Below are 16,855 nucleotides of genomic sequence, written 5' to 3'. Positions count from 1 at the left end.
TTTCTTGAATCACCCATCTTATCCTTTGGTTTATGTTTGTCATATTTTTCCCCTCTGTCTATTAATATCCTTTATTGTACCCATACCGAATCTCTTTAGTACTGAACCTTTCTCCAAGTCTCTGTGTCCTTTCTTTGTTTCTCTGTCTGTAGGGCTTCCTTTAGTATCTCCAGTAGGGCAGGTCTCTTGTTAGCAAATTCTCTCAGCATTTTTTTGTCTGTGAAAAATTTAAGCTCTCCCTCAAATTTGAAGGAGAGCTTTGCTGGATAAAGTATTCTTGGCTGGAAATTTTTCTCACTGAGAATTTTAAATATATCGTGCCACTGCCTTCTCGCCTCCATGGTGGCTGCTGAGTAGTCACTACTTAGTCTTATGCTGTTTCCTTTGTATGTGGTGAATTGCTTTTCTCTTGCTGCTTTCAGAACTTGCTCCTTCTCTTCTGTGTTTGACAGTGTGATCAGTATATGTCTCGGAGTGGGTTTATTTGGATTTATTCTATTTGGGGTTCGCTGAGCATTTATGATTTGTGTATTTATGTTGTTTAGAAGATTTGGGAAGTTTTCCCCAACAATTTCTTTGAATACTCTTCCTAGACCTTTACCCTTTTCTTCCCCTTCTGGGACACCAATGAGTCTCATATTCAGACGTTTCATATTATCTATCATATCCCTGAGGTCCATTTCGATTTTTTCATTTTTTTTCCCCATTCTTTCTTTTATGCTTTCATTTTCCATTCTGTCATCTTCCAGGTCACTGATTCGTTGTTCAACTTCCTCTAGTCTTGTACTATGAGTGTCCAGAATCTTTTTAATTTGGTCAACAGTTTCTTTAATTTCCATAAGATCATCCATTTTTTTATTTAGTCTTGCAATGTCTTCTTTATGCTCTTCTAGGGTCTTCTTGATTTCCTTTGTCTCCCGTACTATGGTCTCATTGTTCATCTTTAGTTCTTTGAGTAGCTGCTCTAGGTGCTGTCTCTCTTCTGAACTTTTGATTTGGGTGCTTGGGCTTGGGTTATCCATATCGTCTGGTTTTTTCATATGCTTTATAATTTTCTGTTGTTTTTGGCCTCGTGGCATTTGCTGAACTTGATAGGGTTCTTTTAGGATTTGTAGACCAATTGAAGTCCTTATCTCTAATTTATCAGATCTACAGCTTCGTGGAGTACACTTTCTCTAACTAACCAGCAGGTGGCGTCCACGAGCCACCTGTTCTCCACAAGCCAGTTCTCCCCTGCTTAGCCTTTATGGTGAGTGCGGGAGTGAGTCTTGTGGGGTCCAATTGGTGTACCAAGCTTGCGTGTGTAGTTGGTGTTGCCTGCCCTGTATATGGGGCATGTTTCTGGGCAGTCAGGGAGGGGGGTTGGCTCTAACAATCAAATCTCCCTGGTGATCCTAGAGTTTTAAAGCTGCTGCAATAGTCTAATCCTTCAGTTCAGTCCTGCCACAGTTTGTCTCTGCCACTGACCCACAAGTCCTTGGTATTGGCGTATGGCTCCTGAGACTTGCAAGTGGGCCCCTCTTCCAGGCCGTGCACCCCGGGTCCTCTGTTGAGGGATGCCTGTGCTATGTCACCGATGAGTGCCGTCCCCCCAGGGCAGTTCTGGGCTGCTGGGCTGTGTAGGGAGGCTCCCAGTCTGCTGAAATGATGGCTGAATGGGGCTTTGTTAATTCACACTGCTCTCCCTTCCCAACTCTGGGACAATCAGCTGAGGTTGCAGGGAAGGCTAATGTCCACGCCCAGTTTTGTGGTGTGTGCCTGTTATTTGAAGCACTTCCGTCACACTGGATTGTCTGGGGCAGTTCTGGGCTATGGGGCTGGCGATGGGCAGGAGTGTTTCCTGTCCACCAGGATGATGGCTGTGAGCGGACACCCCCCTTTTCTTGGGAAGTTGTGGTGTTTAGTGAATTTTCTCAGCCACTGGATTATTGCGTTTTCTCTCAGAGCTCTCCTAGTTCTGCTCTTGACTTGACCTGCCCAAATTGCAAGTCTTTGAAGCTTTCTGTATTGGGCTTCTTAGAGTAATTGTTTTAGAAAAAGAAAAAAGGACTAAAAAAATAAAAAACTAAAAAAAATAAAAGGGCCCTCCTCAGAGATCTAATGGGTTATTGAAATGCTAAGAGACAGAGCAACCAGGGCCATTAAGGAAAGGTTCACAGGGCAGAGAGATCAGCTTTTCTTCGGGATTTGCATATGCGCCTTAGGGCCTGAGCTGGGGCCTGAGCTCTGCCCTTCCCCTTTCTATGTTCACCAGAACTCCAAAAATCCTCTGCTTTTATTTTGGAGTTTTTCGTGTTGTTTTTTTTCTATGCCTGCCTCCTCTCTGCTGGGCTGGCTGCTCTCAGAGTCTCTGGTGTCTGGTCTCCGTCTACCTATGGTTGGAGTTTGGATCAGCAGCAGAATGAGTTTCCGATAAGGGCTGCCACTGCAGTTCTCCCTTCTCCTTCCCGGAGCTGACAGCCCCTCCTCCCACAGGACTGAGCCTGGCAGGGAGGGGCGCGGGTCCCCTGGCCGCAAAAACTTACAGATTTCGCTGATCTCAGCAGTTCCACGTTTTCATGAGTGTTGTATGAAGTATGCCCAAAGACAGATTGCTCTGTGGTGTCCAGTCCACGCAGTTCCTGGCTTTCTACCTACTTTCCTGGAGGAGTAACTAAAACATACAGCTCACCAGTCTGCCATCTTGCCCCGCCTCCCACAAGGCTCTTTTAAGGAAATGTAGGCAGGGCAACAATCCCAGTGCACAGGAGCACATTAGGAGGGCTGGACCAAGGCAGAGGGCTGGACCAAGGCAGAGTCTAACTCATGGTAAGGAGAGTGGCCTCCATCTCTGGGAGGTGGTAAAGTACGATGATATAGCACAGACCCCAGGACTGGGCTGCCCAGGTTCAATCCTAGCTCTGGACTGAGCCAGCTGCATGGCTGGCCTTGGCAAGCCATGTTACTCTCTTTGTCACATAGATTGAGGTGAGTACTGGAGTGAAGTGTCTGAAATCCCCAGAAGGTGCTTGAGCCTGAGGTGTGTGCTGAATGGCACCTGGCCTGCTGTGAGCATTGCATCAGGGTTGTTTCTCATGACACCACAATGCAATGATCATGTTGGATGATGGGAAGCAGGGAGGTAACAGAGGTCTTTTCTTTTAGGAGGACCACCTCACAGTGATGCAGAGGGTGGAGGGGGTTTAGGTGAAAGCAGTGAGCTTTAGAGAAGGCTGTTGCATTAGTCCAGCTGAGAGGCAATGGAAAAGGCAGGTGCAGCAGGAATGGAGAGGACAGAAGGAATTTTAAAAGATTCAAGAAATAGACTCCATAATACCTGATGACTGATTAGATTGGGATGCAAGGAGTGGAGAGGCGAGCATCTCAGATGGCTCCTGAGTTTCTAGTCCACTGGGTGCTTGGTGAGATCATCCACTGTTCTAGTTTGCTAATGCTGCCAGAATGCAAAACAACAGAAATAGATTGACTTTTATAAAAGGGGGTTTAATTGGTTACAAAGTTACAGTCTTAAGGCCATAAAGTGTCCAAGGTAATGCATCAACAATCGGGTAACTTCACTGGAGGATGGACAATGGTGTCCAGAAAACCTCAGTTAGCTGGGAAGGCACATGGCTGGCGTCTGCTCCAGAGTTCTGGTTTCAAAATGGCTTTCTCCCAGGACGTTCCTCTCTAGGCTCAGCTCCTCAAAAATGTCACTCTTAGTTGCTCCTGGGGTGTTTTTCCTGTCTTGGCTTCTCTGGAGCAAAAGTCTGCTTTCAAAGGCCATCTTCAAAGTGTCTCTCATCTGCAGCTCCTCTCTCAGCTTCTGTGCATTCTTCAAAGTGTCCCTTTTGGCTGTAGCAAGCTTGCTCCTTCTGTCTGAGCTTATATAGTGCTCCAATAAACTAATCAAGGCCCAAACTGAATGGGTGGGGCCACACCTCCATGGAAATTATCCAATCAGAGTTTTCACCCACAGTTGGGTGGGGCGCATCTCCATGAAAACAACCTAACCCAAACGTTCCAACTTAAACAACACTAATATGTCAGCCCACACAAGATTGCATCAAAGATAATGGCATTTTGAGGGACATAGAACATCTAAACTGGCACATCCTCTGAGGAGGAGAAAACAGAAAGGAGAGGAAGTTGGAAGGACACATCATTGGACCAGTCAAGAATAACAGTACTTGAGGGTTCCAACCGGATCTTCTGACATGAGATCCAGTCCTCTTTCCATTTGCTGACAGCCATTAGAATGGCATCTCTGCCTTGATGGTGTGGCTTGTTCGCAATGGGGTCCCAGGTTAGGAGGAGACCACTTCAGCAGCACCAGCAGGGTGAGCAGGGGAGGGGTGCTGAAGTGGAAGAGTGTGGGAAATGGAGGAGCCAATGGATTTAGGGGAGAAAGTTCTGAAGGCACCCAGAGATTATACCCAGAAACCTAGGTAGCCATGAGAAATCTAGGCCACCAACTTCGGTACGTAAAAAAAAAATGTAAATTTATTTTTCTAGAACGGAGCTTAATTCCCATTTCCAGCCTCCATTCCTCCATTCTGCAAATTTTGGATCTCCTGCCGTTTTCTCCTAGGTTGGATCTGAGAGAGCAGCCTTTCTGCATGGACAGTGGGATGCATGGTCCCCAACATGGGGTGGGAGGTACTTGGGAGAAGTTGGATAGGCTTATCCAAAGCCAATTATCCAGTTTCCAGCGCAGCTGCCTGGCATCAAGTAGGTGTTCAATAAAATTGCATTGAACTGAGAAAGGCAGCAAGTGGAGTTAGGGTATGGAGGGCATCACCAGCATTTCCCACACCCATGAGCCTGCCCCATCAAAATCACTCTGCCCCATGTCCCTTCCCTCTCCAGGAGGTCACTCCAGTCACTCTGGTGGGTGAATCCTTGCTGATGTGTCCTTATGCTTGTTGGTCCTCCTGGTCAACCACGCAGGGCACCCACCTGTCAAGTGTACAGGTGGGTCAGTGGGGTGGGGGTGGGGAGGAGGTCTAGAGGGGCTTCCAGGCAGCCCCTCCCCCACTGCAAAACCAAACCATCTATTTTATTTACTCTGCCTCAGTCATTTTCCTGCCATTAACATTCTTTTCCTGGCCAACAGTCCAAGTACATGCAGGAATGCTGACACATGGGTCTTCTGAGAGGCGACTCACCAGTGTGTATGGGCTGTCCCAGGCCCAGTGATGATCACCATCAGAAAAATTAATAACACCGAAAGTTCCACTCCTTGGCCCATAACAGGGATGTGGTGATGGCTCATAATAAGTTATGGTGCCAGAAACACATCTTCAAAGGGTATATGCTCCGAGGACCCCACAAACCTCTGATCTCACTGGTGCTCCCACTTCTAGGAACACATTTCCTCCCCTACATGGGGTAAACCTTTTGGTTTTGCTCTAGAGAAGTGTGATCAGCTGTGGTGCTTTCAAATCGGGCGCCCTCCTGCCCCTCAACAGCATCAGCTGGATTGACCGTCTTTCTCAATGTCTTCAAAAGCCTCTCAGTGTTTCGGGGCGTGAGGTCCATGCTTTGTTTGGGAGTGGGCATCAGCTATGGGAAAACGACAAGGGGAAGGGTGGGGTGCTCCATTTACCAGCAGAATGGTCCAGTGCCTGTGGGGGTGACAGCTGTATGTGGGGGTTCAGCCATCACTGTCCCTCCTTGCCTGGCATTTCTCAAAGCTCCCTCCATTGCCCCCATACGTCCTCATCTCCTTTGAAGCAGATGCAAAGGGCTCTCTGAAGCATACCCGTGGCAGGGCAGTCTCAGCTGCAGCCCCTTGGGCCCGGCCTTGGAAAAGGCCCCTTGGAAACCGTCCCGGTCGGGGGCCCCTGACTAAGGACTCCGCTTCTGTAGAGGTTTGCCAGGTGCCAAAAACATCTCCTGTGTTCCAGCCAATGGAGCTGGAAGCCCTCCCACTTCCCCCTGGTGCCATCCTGGCCTCCTGCCGCTCTCCGTCCCTCCTCCCTCCGTCTCTCCTGGCCTGTCTGATGAGAAGTGAGGACAGGGCAGCATCTGGGTCTGCAGGACTCGACCTCTGGGGTTCTGGAGTGAGCCGCAGCCTCCACAAAGATGACTTGGAGGCAGATCCTGCTCCTGTCCTGTCTCTTGGCCGCCCTGCTCCTGTCTTGTAAGTATGGGGAGGGTCAAGGATGGACTGGCCTTAGGTGAGCCTTGCCCAGATGGTCCAGGTAGAAAAAGGGTTATCACTGCTAAGTGATGTGTGTAAAACACAATGCAGAGGAAAACAGCTTGCCTGGTGGGCTCCTGGGGAGACTGGCTCTGGGGCTCTCATGTGAGCACTCGGGGCCCCATCTCAGGGCAAGGGTCTCCCCGGGGATGCTGGGCAGGCCTCACCTTGTGCTCTTGTCCCACAGTGCTGCAGGAGGGGGCTGGTGTGTCGATGGGCCCCAGACAGGCGGCTGGAGAAGAGGGCCAGGATGGTGAGTGCAGGGTGGGGATCGAGGGCAGGGGCAGCGAGCTGTCCCCGTGCCCCCTGCCCGCTCTCTCACCAGCCCATCTCTGGTTTCAGGTGTGAAGCAGATTTTCATGCAGGAATCAGAGGCCTCCGATTTCCTCAAGAAACGCGGCAAGAGATCCCCCAAGTCCCGAGACGAGGCCATGGGTAAGGATCCTGGGGTGTGTGTGGTTTGCCTCCCGCAGCTGGCCCTCCGGCTCCTTCTCTCCTGGTCAGTCAGCCAGGCTGAGACGGTCAGAGCGATGGTCACTCCAAATTAGAAACTGCACCACTTTTTTTTGATCGTAGGTCACATCTTTGATTTAATACGTTCATTTGGGTGAGGAACAGAGCCACACTGCACAGTTAGAAGATGCTTCCTAATTTCACACGGTTAAAATGTGAGGAGGGTGGGGAATGCACATTCTAGTCTGGTGGGAGCAGGAGAGAAGAGCAGGTGGGACGGGATGGCTTGGTCAGTGGCGTCCTCTCCCAGGGCCTCAGCTGACTTATTTCTAAGCCCCGGTGAGAGCTGTGTTCAGCGGCAGTGTGAATAATGTTGGAAGCCTTCATTTTGCATGCCCCGGCTCTGGACGACGTTTGTGAAGCCCCTCTCTTCCCTGACTTCCCACTTGGGTTTTCCTCCCCTGAACTAGAGTCTGCCGAGGACGCTGAGCCCCGCCTGTCCTGCGTCCACAGCTTGCCTCGCTCTTGTGTGTGTGGATGAATAAGCTCTTTGTGCCCCTTGGCACACCTAGTTCGGTGACTTTCATGTGGCAGATGCTCAGTAAAAACAACGGGGCTGTTTTGCACACGATGGGGAAGGACTGAGATGAAAAGCCTGGAGACGAGGTTCTTTTTTCTGTCTTAATTGGATACGTTTCACCACACTAGGAAAATCTCTAGGCCTCACACAACCTTGGATTTAAAAGTTGGCAAATGTGGGAAATACTGGAACAGTCTGATGGAGGACGATGGCTCTCGATTGGAATCTAGAAGCAGCCTCTGGCCGACTTCCAGGGGCACGCGGGTACTCAATTACGAGAGTCGAATATCTTCCATCTGCTTGGGCTGACTCGGAACAGTGAGGCGCCAGAGCGAGCATGTGTTTCCTCCTCTGGGAGGGAGCTTGGAGGGTGAGACGACCCCCAGGTGGTGGTGGGAGGGCCCGGGACAGCCTGTGATACTTGGGGTTGCCCATGGGTCCTTCTGGATGGGCTCAGTTAGCTCTTGGGTAGAGTCAAGGGCAAGGAACACTGGAATAAGCTTCAATTTGGTGCCAGGAGACAGGCACTTGGCATCTCTGGGTTTCCAGGGCACCTGAAATGCAGGCTCTTCAGAAGGGACAAGAAACAGGCACAGGATGTAGAATATAAAGATGCCATCCTGTGCTGAGAATTAACTAGTTCCCATTCCTTGCGGAATCAGTTTGTGGCATCTCCAAAAAGCCAGCTCGGGAAGACTGCGTCTTTCCTGGAGTACCTATGGCTGGAAAATGCTTCTTTAGGGATTAGTGGTGTCTCGTCAAACATCCACCTCCTGAACCCTCAGCCTCCCGGCAGCTTTCTGGTACCTGCAGCTGCATCCTGCTCATGGCTGGATATAGGGGGAGAACATACAGGGGGGCGTAAGGGGGGTTGCATACAGGTGTTTGTAAGGAGCAAGCTGAGAGGTAAGAGGGTGCATGAGTGGCTGGGCATAATGGGGTGAGCACGGTGTGTGTAAGGGATTCCACATGGTGTGGGGGCTGCCCAGCAGGTGGGGTGTGGGGACCTGACAGGTGACAGCACCCCTCTGAGCCCAAATCCTCCTTAGAAGGCAGGGACGTGGGCGTGTGGGGCAGGGAAGGTGATGGGCGGGCGTCGCAGTCCCTTCTGCCTGCCTCAAGCTTCCTGGGGCTCTGCAGGCAAAGGTGGAAGTCTGCAAAGCCATGTGGGACTTACTCAGAGAAAGGGCACTCACAGCCACCTCTAGATAACCTGAGTTTTAATCTGATAATACCTAGCCTTTAGATAATGTTAAAGAGTCAGCATCTGACTTCCCAGAAGGATTTGAGACGGTTTACAGTATTATCTTTTTGCAAAGCAATACTATTTGTCATTTCTCCCTGTGAGCCCCCGGTAGGGAGGGGCAGGGGCAGGGCTGACGGCTTTCCTCAGCCTCACTGCATCCCTAATCAGACCCCACTTCTTTCTACAATTGGAGGCGGGGGGGGGGCAGCCAGGGCCCCTCAGCCTCATCCCCTCTGGCATGAGGGACGTTGTCCTACGGGAGAGGGAGGGATTCTCAGGGACCAATTCTACCTGCCCCTTCTGTCCCTACCCAATGTGGCTTTTTCCTGCCTTCATGGAGTTCTCTATTCAAAGAGCATGTTTAAAGATCTACCTTGAAAGCAGAGAGTATTAGGTAATTTCCCCCAGAGAGCTACAGCCTTCATACTGAAGCGGGAGGCAAAAATGGATGAACTTGGAAACTAATTTATTTTACCTCAAAAGATCTCCAAGCTAAAGAGATCCTCCAGGCTGGCTCAGAACATGCAAGATGTGAGAGGTGAGGTGCTAGTTCAGGGGTCCCTCTGGGGCTTGAGGCACTGTTGGTGAACTTGGATGTTCAACAGCCAAGGAATGCTGCCATATTTGCTTAGTATCAGCATCAGTTATCAATCATCAGTGGGGCTATTTCTTCAAACCATTGATGTGTACCTCCTATTTTAAAATGTGGAACTAGGGTTCTCATAAAAACATTTACAGACAACCTCACTGGCAAGTGCTGACTACACAACAAAGCATTCTCACCACCAGGATGTTTACTTGATCACTTCATGCCCTGTATCGGTTATCTATTGCTGAGTAACAAATGACCCCAAAACCTAGCAGCTGACAACAACAAACATCTATTGCCTCATACTTTCTGTAGCCAGGAATCTATGGTCATGACTTAGGTAGGGCCTCAGGTTTAGGGTCTCTCACAAGCTGCACTCAAGGTGTTTGCTGGGGCTCCATCATCTCAAGGCTTAACTAGGGGAAGATGTGCCTCCAATCCCACTTGTTGGATGTTGATGGCCCCAGGTCCTTGGTGACAACTGGTTGAGGAGACCAGTTCCTTGCCACGTGGCCTCTCCACAGGACAGCTGAAAATATGGCATCTGGTTTCCCTTAGAGTGAGAGATGGTAAGAGTGAAGGAGAGAGAGGGGGAGGGAGAGAGAGAGAAAGAGGGGGGGAGGGACAGAGGGAGGGAGAACAGCTCAAGACAGATGCATAGTTTTATCTGTAACCTAATCTCGTGTATTAGGGTTCTCCAGGGAATCAGAACAGGATATATATATATATAATATATTATGTAAGTATTATGAGATTTTTTTATAGATATTGTTTGACGTGACCGTGGGCATTGGCAACTCCAAATTCTGTAGGGCAGGCCGCAAGCTGGGAACTCTGATAAAGGTGATGATGAATTCCCCAGGAGAAGCTGGCTTTCTAAAGTAGAGAGAGAAATTCTCTCTTCTTACTGGCGAAATTCTCAGGTCTCCCTTTAAGGCCTTCAACTGGTTGGCTGAGACTTCTCTCCTTGCTCAAGGCAATCGCCTTTGACTGAAGTTGACATCAGCCATAGATATAGCCAACTGACTGAAGATTTAAATCCATGCAATACCCTCACAGTAACAATCAGGCCAGTGCTTCCTTGACCAAACAATTGGACACCATCACCTGGCCAACCTGACACAGGAATGGAACCATCACATCTCAGAAGCGATGCCCATCTTTTTTTTATTAAATTCAATTTTATTGAAATATATTCACATACCATACAATCATCCATGGTGTACAATCAACTGTTCACAGTAATATCATATAGTTACGCATTCATCACCCCAATCTATTTTTGAACATTTTCCTTACATCAGAAACAATCAGAAGGAATAAAACATAAAGTAAAAAAGAACACCCAAAACCATCCCCCTCATCCCACCCTATTTTTTATTTAGGTTTTGTCCCCGTTTTTCTACTCATCCATCCATACACTGGATAAAGGGAGTGTGATCCACAAGGTTTTCACAATCACACTGTCACCCCTTGTAAGCTACATTGTTATACAATCGTCTTCGAGTCAAGGCTACTGGGTTGGAGTTTGGTAGTTTCAGGTGTGGGTGACTGAGCTTGTACCTCGACTTACCAGGCCTGGGCCAGGGGACCTGATATCACCCCCTGGGGAGGGTAGTGGGTACGGGCGTTTAGTGCCCTCTGCAGCCCCCCCGAGCCTAGGGAGCGAGGTCAAGGCAGCTCCCTTTTCCTCACCCAAAATGCCACTGGCAGGGGAGGCTTGCCGGAGGGAACCGCCTTTCTCCCAACCGCCCTTACCCCATTTCCTTATCTTGCCCGCACACTCCCCTGTGCCAAGGCAACTCCTGCCACCGCCAGCGCGCATGCACGGTGGCCAGAACAACTCCCGCCCGCTGCAACGGCTCCTGCGTCCTCTCAGAACCAATCCTAGCCCCTCTCCCTTCAGTATTGCCATTTAAGGCTACTTCACCTCCTTTCCAGCCCTGCCCTTCTTACCAGCCGATATAACCTGTGATCACCCCTGAATAAAGCCTCTTTGGCGCATACTCCTACTGGATGAAGAGTGTCTTGTCCTTATCGCCGCCCTCCACACCTTGTACGCCTCCCGCCGAGGACCTGGCCAAGTCCTCCGCCTCGCCCTCGCCTCCGGGAAAGAGCCCCCGCCGCCGGTACCCTTTAAGCAGCCCCGAGAGCTGAGGGCTCAGCTACCGGCCGCCCCTCCCCCCAGAAGCAGTAACCGCGACCGCATTCAGGTATTTCCTTCTAGCTATTCCAGTGCATTAAAACCTAAAAAGTGTTATCTATATAGTGCGTAAGAATGTCTACCAGAGTGACCTCTTGACTCCATTTGAAATCTATAAGCCACTGAGGCTTTATTTCTTCTCATTTTGCATCCCCCTTTTGGTCAAGATGTTCTCAATCCCACGATGTCGTGTCCGGATTCCTCCCCAGGAGTCACATCCTGTGTTGCCAGGGAGATTTACACCCCTGGGAGTCGGGTCCCATGTAGGGGGGAGGGCAGTGAGTTCACCTGCCAAGGTGGATGCCCCTCACTGTTGCTGTATCCTGCTCCTTGGAAGCGAGTCTCCAGGCCAGCCCACTCTCCGGGCAGGGGTCCCCCAGGAGCATGAACACTGAGCAGTGGGGTCATGGGACCATCTGAGAGGTTGTGCCCCACATGCCCTTGTTGTGCCCCAAATAGATTTCTCACGTGGCCATAATGCTTGGTGCAACTTGTTTCTATGTCTTTCTCCTTTAAGCCTCTCAAGTATAGGGGCAGCCTCTTCTTTCCTTGCCTTTATGCACCTGCCCAGCACACCCCGTGGAGTGCCAGGTGCTCAGAAAGGCCTCACAGACCTGAAGGTGTTGATTCATGTGACGGTGGCTTTGAGATGAAGTCTTCCCTCGTGGAGTTCATTTCTGACCATTGGATTTCTGCTGTGCAATTGGCTGAGGATACCTGGATTCACCACTAACTTTATGACCTGAGCTAAATCACTTCACATGTTGGGACCTCAGTCTCCTCATATGTAAAATGTGGTGACTGGAGTGATGATCTCCTTCAAGTGTAAAAGTCTGTGTCAGGAGTAAACCGTTCCATGAAACCCCCGCCCTTAATCCCCCCATCCCCACCCAGGTTCAACTTCTCAGGTGCAATGAGAGGTGTCCCTCCAATGCGTGAGCTGCCCTCTTACTCAGGGGCAACTCTTGCTCTTTCCCCTTTACAGCGGAGGACAGGCAGAAGCTGTGGGTGGATGAGCTACGGAGAGAGTACTACGAGGAACAAAGGAACGAGTCTGAGAACTTTGCAGAGGAGCAAAACGATGGTAAGGGCCCAGTCAGCCTCTTCAGAGAAAGGGGGATTTGGGGAAAGCTCATGGGATTTGCCTCCATTTCTCCCCAGATTGTAATTGGGGTGGGCAGAAGGGACGATCAGGTTTCAAGTCATATCCATGGAATCTCAAGAAAGAATAATAAAAAAATATGGCAGAAATAGCCATTTGGAGAAGGTAAAGAACAAGATACCTGTCTGCCATTGGCTTGGGGTCTGCCAATTTGGGGGCTGTATGGATAGAAACTCACTTACCGCCTTCCTCCTATGTGGAGACCTCATGGGGACCTGTGTTGTGTCTCAGCCCCTACCCTAGTGGCTTAGCTGTGGTGGCATTTGGTTGGGAGGATGTCAACGCACCTTGAAGTTCCTTGGATTCACTTAGTGTGATAGCTATAAGAAGCAATTCATCCTGGAAAGTCATGGCTTTGTTTACTATAGTCACTGTTCTAGTTTGCTAATGCTGCCGGAACGCAAAACACCAGAAATGGATCGGCTTTTATAAAGGGGGTTTATTTGGTTACAAAGTTACACTCTTAAGGTAATAAAGTGTCCAAGGTAAGTCATCAACAATTGGGTACCTTCACTGGAGGATGGCCAATGGTGTCCAGAAAACTTTTAGCTGGGAAGGCATGTGGCTGGCATCTGCTCCAAAGTTCTGGTTTCAAAATGGCTTTGTCCCAAGACGTTCCTCTCTAGGCTACAGTTCCTCAAAAATGTCACTCTTAGTTGCACTTGGGTTATTTGTCCTCTCTCAGCTTCTCCAGAGCAAGAGTCTACTTTCAACAGCTGTTTTCAAACTGTCTCTGCAAGCTGAAGCTCCTCTTTCAGTTCCAGTGCATTCTTCAAAGTGTCCCTTTTGGATGTAGCTCCTCTTCAAAATGTCACTCTCAGCTTCACTGAGTTCCTTCTGTTTGTCAGCTCATTTATATGGCTCCAGTGATTTAATTTAGGCCCACTCTGAATGGGAAGGGGGTAATACCTCCATGGAAATTATCCAATCAGAGTCATCACCCACAGTTGTGTGGGGCACATCTTCAAGGCAACACTCAAAGAATTACAATCAAATCAACACTGCAACATCTGCCCACACAAGATTACATCAAAGATAACAGCATTTAGGGGGATATAATACATTCAAACCAGCACATTGGGCCACCAAAAGGGATATTCCCAGTAGCTTATGTAAAAGACGGAGGCAAAAAGATAGAGAAGGCCTAGTTTGCCTGCTGATACAATTTGAAAAGGGTGAGACTGTGTTCAGTTTTCCTCCCCACCCATTGCTTCTGTGCCAGAGCGAGCAATGACCACCAAACACAGGGCAGGGTTGTCTGAAGACTTCACCCTGGGCCGTGCTCACAAGCATCCTTCTCTGAGCCGCCAGGCTCCTGATCTATTGGGACCCTGATTTTCTGCCATCTTGACCTGACAACATCACCTATTCTAAGAATAACACAGTTTGGTGCTCTATCTCATGCCAAGATACCTGCTCCATAAAAGGGATGCCTAGGCGTTACTGTGGGTGAATCTCAAGAGTTGGATTCCCAAGGAAGAATTTGAGGCAGGGGGGCAAGAAGAGCCATTTCTGGACCAGGGTGGCCTTCCTGAGGGCCTGCAAATCCCACCTCAAAGGCCCATGCATAGGCCTCAAAATTACCAGCTGCATGAGGCAAAATGCCTTTGATGCTGCCTCAGAAGGTCCTGGGACAGTTTGTCAAGCCCCCACTTTCCAGGCCTGTGGGGTGGCTCAGGCTGCTTCCACCCTCAGTGCCCCTGGGTCAGATCCAAGGCTGGCTGCGTGAAGCCTGGCTTGGCAGGACTTCCTTGCCACAAGGAGCCCCCTATAGAAACCCCCACTGTTTGGGTCTGCGGTAAAATCAGGGACGTCTCTTTCTCCCAAGCAAAACGGTTGAAGAAGAGGTTGGCATGACCTGGGAGGAAAAATCAAGTTCCATGTGAAAATCATGCTCTTAAAATGGGCAAGAGTAACTGGTCTACCAGGTTTGAGAATGGTCTACAAAGGGCTGAAGGCTAACACCCAAAACTCCAACTTGGCCTGGCTCTGGGAGCAACAGGCTATCACTGGGCTACCTATGGGGATTTTCAGCACCAAGGATAGTGCCAACTTCTAAGGTACCCTGGGAAGGGGACATTCCCAGCAGCCAGGAGTAAGGGGCCCTTCCTGTCTAAGTGAGTCTTGGCCAAGCATCACAGGTGCTAAGGTCCATAGGGGCATCCATTTTCTCTAGGACTAGCAGCCACCAGGCTGCCCTGTTGGCCCAATGAAGGTGCCAGTTTCACTAGGACCAAAATCAGATTCACTGACTTTTTGCTGAAGTCTGCGTTTGGGAAAACAACGACAAGGAAGAGAGTTTGGGTTTTCAAACCTTGACATTATCTTTGTCTGTTAGGACTTTCCATCCCCCCAACATTTTCCGCAAATGCCTTTTAAACATCGAAGGCCTTTTCATGTTGACTTGTGCTTTGATGACACCTAAGAGTAACAGTCTTCCATTTGCACCAGAGACCTAGGGCTACCCTTGCACAAAAGCATTCCTTGGAGACAGCTCTTGTAAAAGACAGTAAAACGGGGAACTTCTTAGTCGTTAAAACCTTTCTTCCGTTCTTTTTAGACTCTTACCATGGAAAATTTCAAACATATGGAGAAGTGTATAGTATAACAAACCCCATTTAACCATCACCCAGAGTCAACCATTACCAAGGTTGCTTCTACCCATCCCTTTTCCCAGTTAATTTTCAAAATGTAATTTGTTTTTGAAGTTTAGAAAGTATATGTCAATAATGCAGAAAAACTGATCCAGATCCCACCCCTCCAAGTCAACAAGTGTGTATTTCCTTCCAGCTCATAGTGTCTTTATTGATCAGTCATTGTATCTTTCAGCCAGTGACCGCACAAGGCTCTCCTCCCCTTGCTGGTTGGCAGGGAAGAAGGCCAAGCCGGAAAGCAGCTCTGGTCCCAGCTCCCTTGGCCCCAGCTGTGACCTCTTCCCACACAAGACTTTTGGAACCAATGCTCTCTGGGGTCCCTTAAAGCACTGACCCCCTGTGGTCACTCTAGGGTCTCAGGTCACAGTGGACCCAAGCGCACCAAGTCAGGCCACCACCGGGCAGGGGGTTGGGGTTGGTGGCTGCTGGGCTTGTGTGTCTCTCCTCAGACTGGAGCCCACCCCGTCCTAACATCCTGGCTCCATCTTCTCTCCCCAGAGCAGGCAGAGCGAAGCCGGGAGGCGACGGAGCAGTGGCGGCAGTGGCATCATGATGGCCTGTACCCATCTTACCTCTACAACCGCCACCGCATCTGACCTCGCCTCTGCCCGAAAGCAAACTAGAAGACCCAGCTTGAAGCACACACAACCCTCCCAAGTGTTCAAGACCTCCGCCCACATAAGCAGGCCACCTGAAAGGGTCTTGGCTGGGGCCTGCCGGGGTTACCAGCCCTGGATTAGAACGCCCTGGCTTTGCTACTTTGCAGATGATTTTTGGCAGTGATCAAATGCCCCTGGGACCCCCTAGTGCCAAACCCACAGTGGCTCCCCTTGCTTAGCCCGTGTTCCCCAAGTATGACTCCTGTCTGACAGAACAATGCAAAGAATCACAGCAGACAGTAAAGATTACAGGTTTGCTTCCTGCTCATCAATAAAACACTGAATCAACAATGTGTACATTCTTCTCAACTTGCAAACTGAGTGGGATTCCCAGTCCCCCCTGAGTGCCAGGGCTGCTCTTGCTACTGGGGTGTCTGAAGGCTGCAGCTCAAACAGCTACTGCCCCCCACACACACCCCGACTGTGTCAGGAATAGCCACACGAAAGAAAAGAAAATACTAGTGAAATATTTTTGGTGAAACCATTCTCCGGAAGGGCTCGCAGAGCTCAGGTGTTGCCTCCTGGCTCTGACCAAAGCCTTAAGGTTCAGCTGGGAGTTTATAATCTCATCACCCAGAGGCTAGCGTCACGGCAAGGCCAATTGTTCCGAACATGACAAAGCAGATACCATTTAGTTTTGGTGTCACCCCACTTTCCTTCCCAGAGCCTGCTGTGCCCTCTTGACCTCCGTCCTCCCAGCCTTCCTCTCAACTGACCTGCGGGGACTCCACACTGAGAGGGCGGAGAAGGCAAGGGCCACGTAAGTCATCTCTGCTGGGGTCACGGACCTCAGAAGATCAGGAGGGCACAGATAAAGAACAAGCATCTGCTCTTAGCTGCCTACAAGCCCACCCCGGGGTGCTCGGCTTCCCCATGATGTGTGTCCCTGGCTGCTAGTGTGGCTGCTTCTGAGGCTAGGATTCCAGGTCACTGCAGGGCGACTTTCCCTGAAGGGGGCAAACCTGAGGGGTTGCTTTGAGGAAAAGACGCTGCAACTGTGGTAAAATACTGCACCAGAGGACCCTCCCATGTGCTTTTAAGGAATTTTTAAAACACCGATAGAGCCTATAAAACATTCTTGTGATTAAGCCTATCCCAAACCACCTCATATTCCAAACCGCCCCC

The 16,855-nt window shown here is 49.8% G+C and overlaps 2 protein-coding genes across 2 annotated transcripts in view; one reads left to right on the top strand and one right to left on the bottom strand.

The window, feature by feature from the left end:
- MCM10 (minichromosome maintenance 10 replication initiation factor) overlaps positions 1-16,855 on the bottom strand; it is a 70,430-nt gene that overhangs the window by 6,866 nt on the left and 46,709 nt on the right. The window lies entirely within an intron of this gene.
- UCMA (upper zone of growth plate and cartilage matrix associated) lies at positions 5,986-16,018 on the top strand. The gene is made up of 5 exons (XM_037847997.1): positions 5,986-6,124; positions 6,372-6,437; positions 6,527-6,619; positions 12,241-12,339; positions 15,570-16,018. The coding sequence occupies exons 1-5, from the start codon at positions 6,067-6,069 to the stop codon at positions 15,665-15,667; spliced, it is 414 nt and encodes a 137-aa protein (XP_037703925.1). The 5' UTR covers positions 5,986-6,066; the 3' UTR covers positions 15,668-16,018.

The sequence above is a fragment of the Choloepus didactylus genome, chromosome 8, assembly GCF_015220235.1.
Source record: "Choloepus didactylus isolate mChoDid1 chromosome 8, mChoDid1.pri, whole genome shotgun sequence".
In the NCBI taxonomy this organism is placed as follows: domain Eukaryota; kingdom Metazoa; phylum Chordata; class Mammalia; order Pilosa; family Megalonychidae; genus Choloepus; species Choloepus didactylus.
The sequence above is the reverse complement of the archived record's forward strand: the minus strand, read 5'-3'. Positions and strand labels throughout refer to the sequence as shown.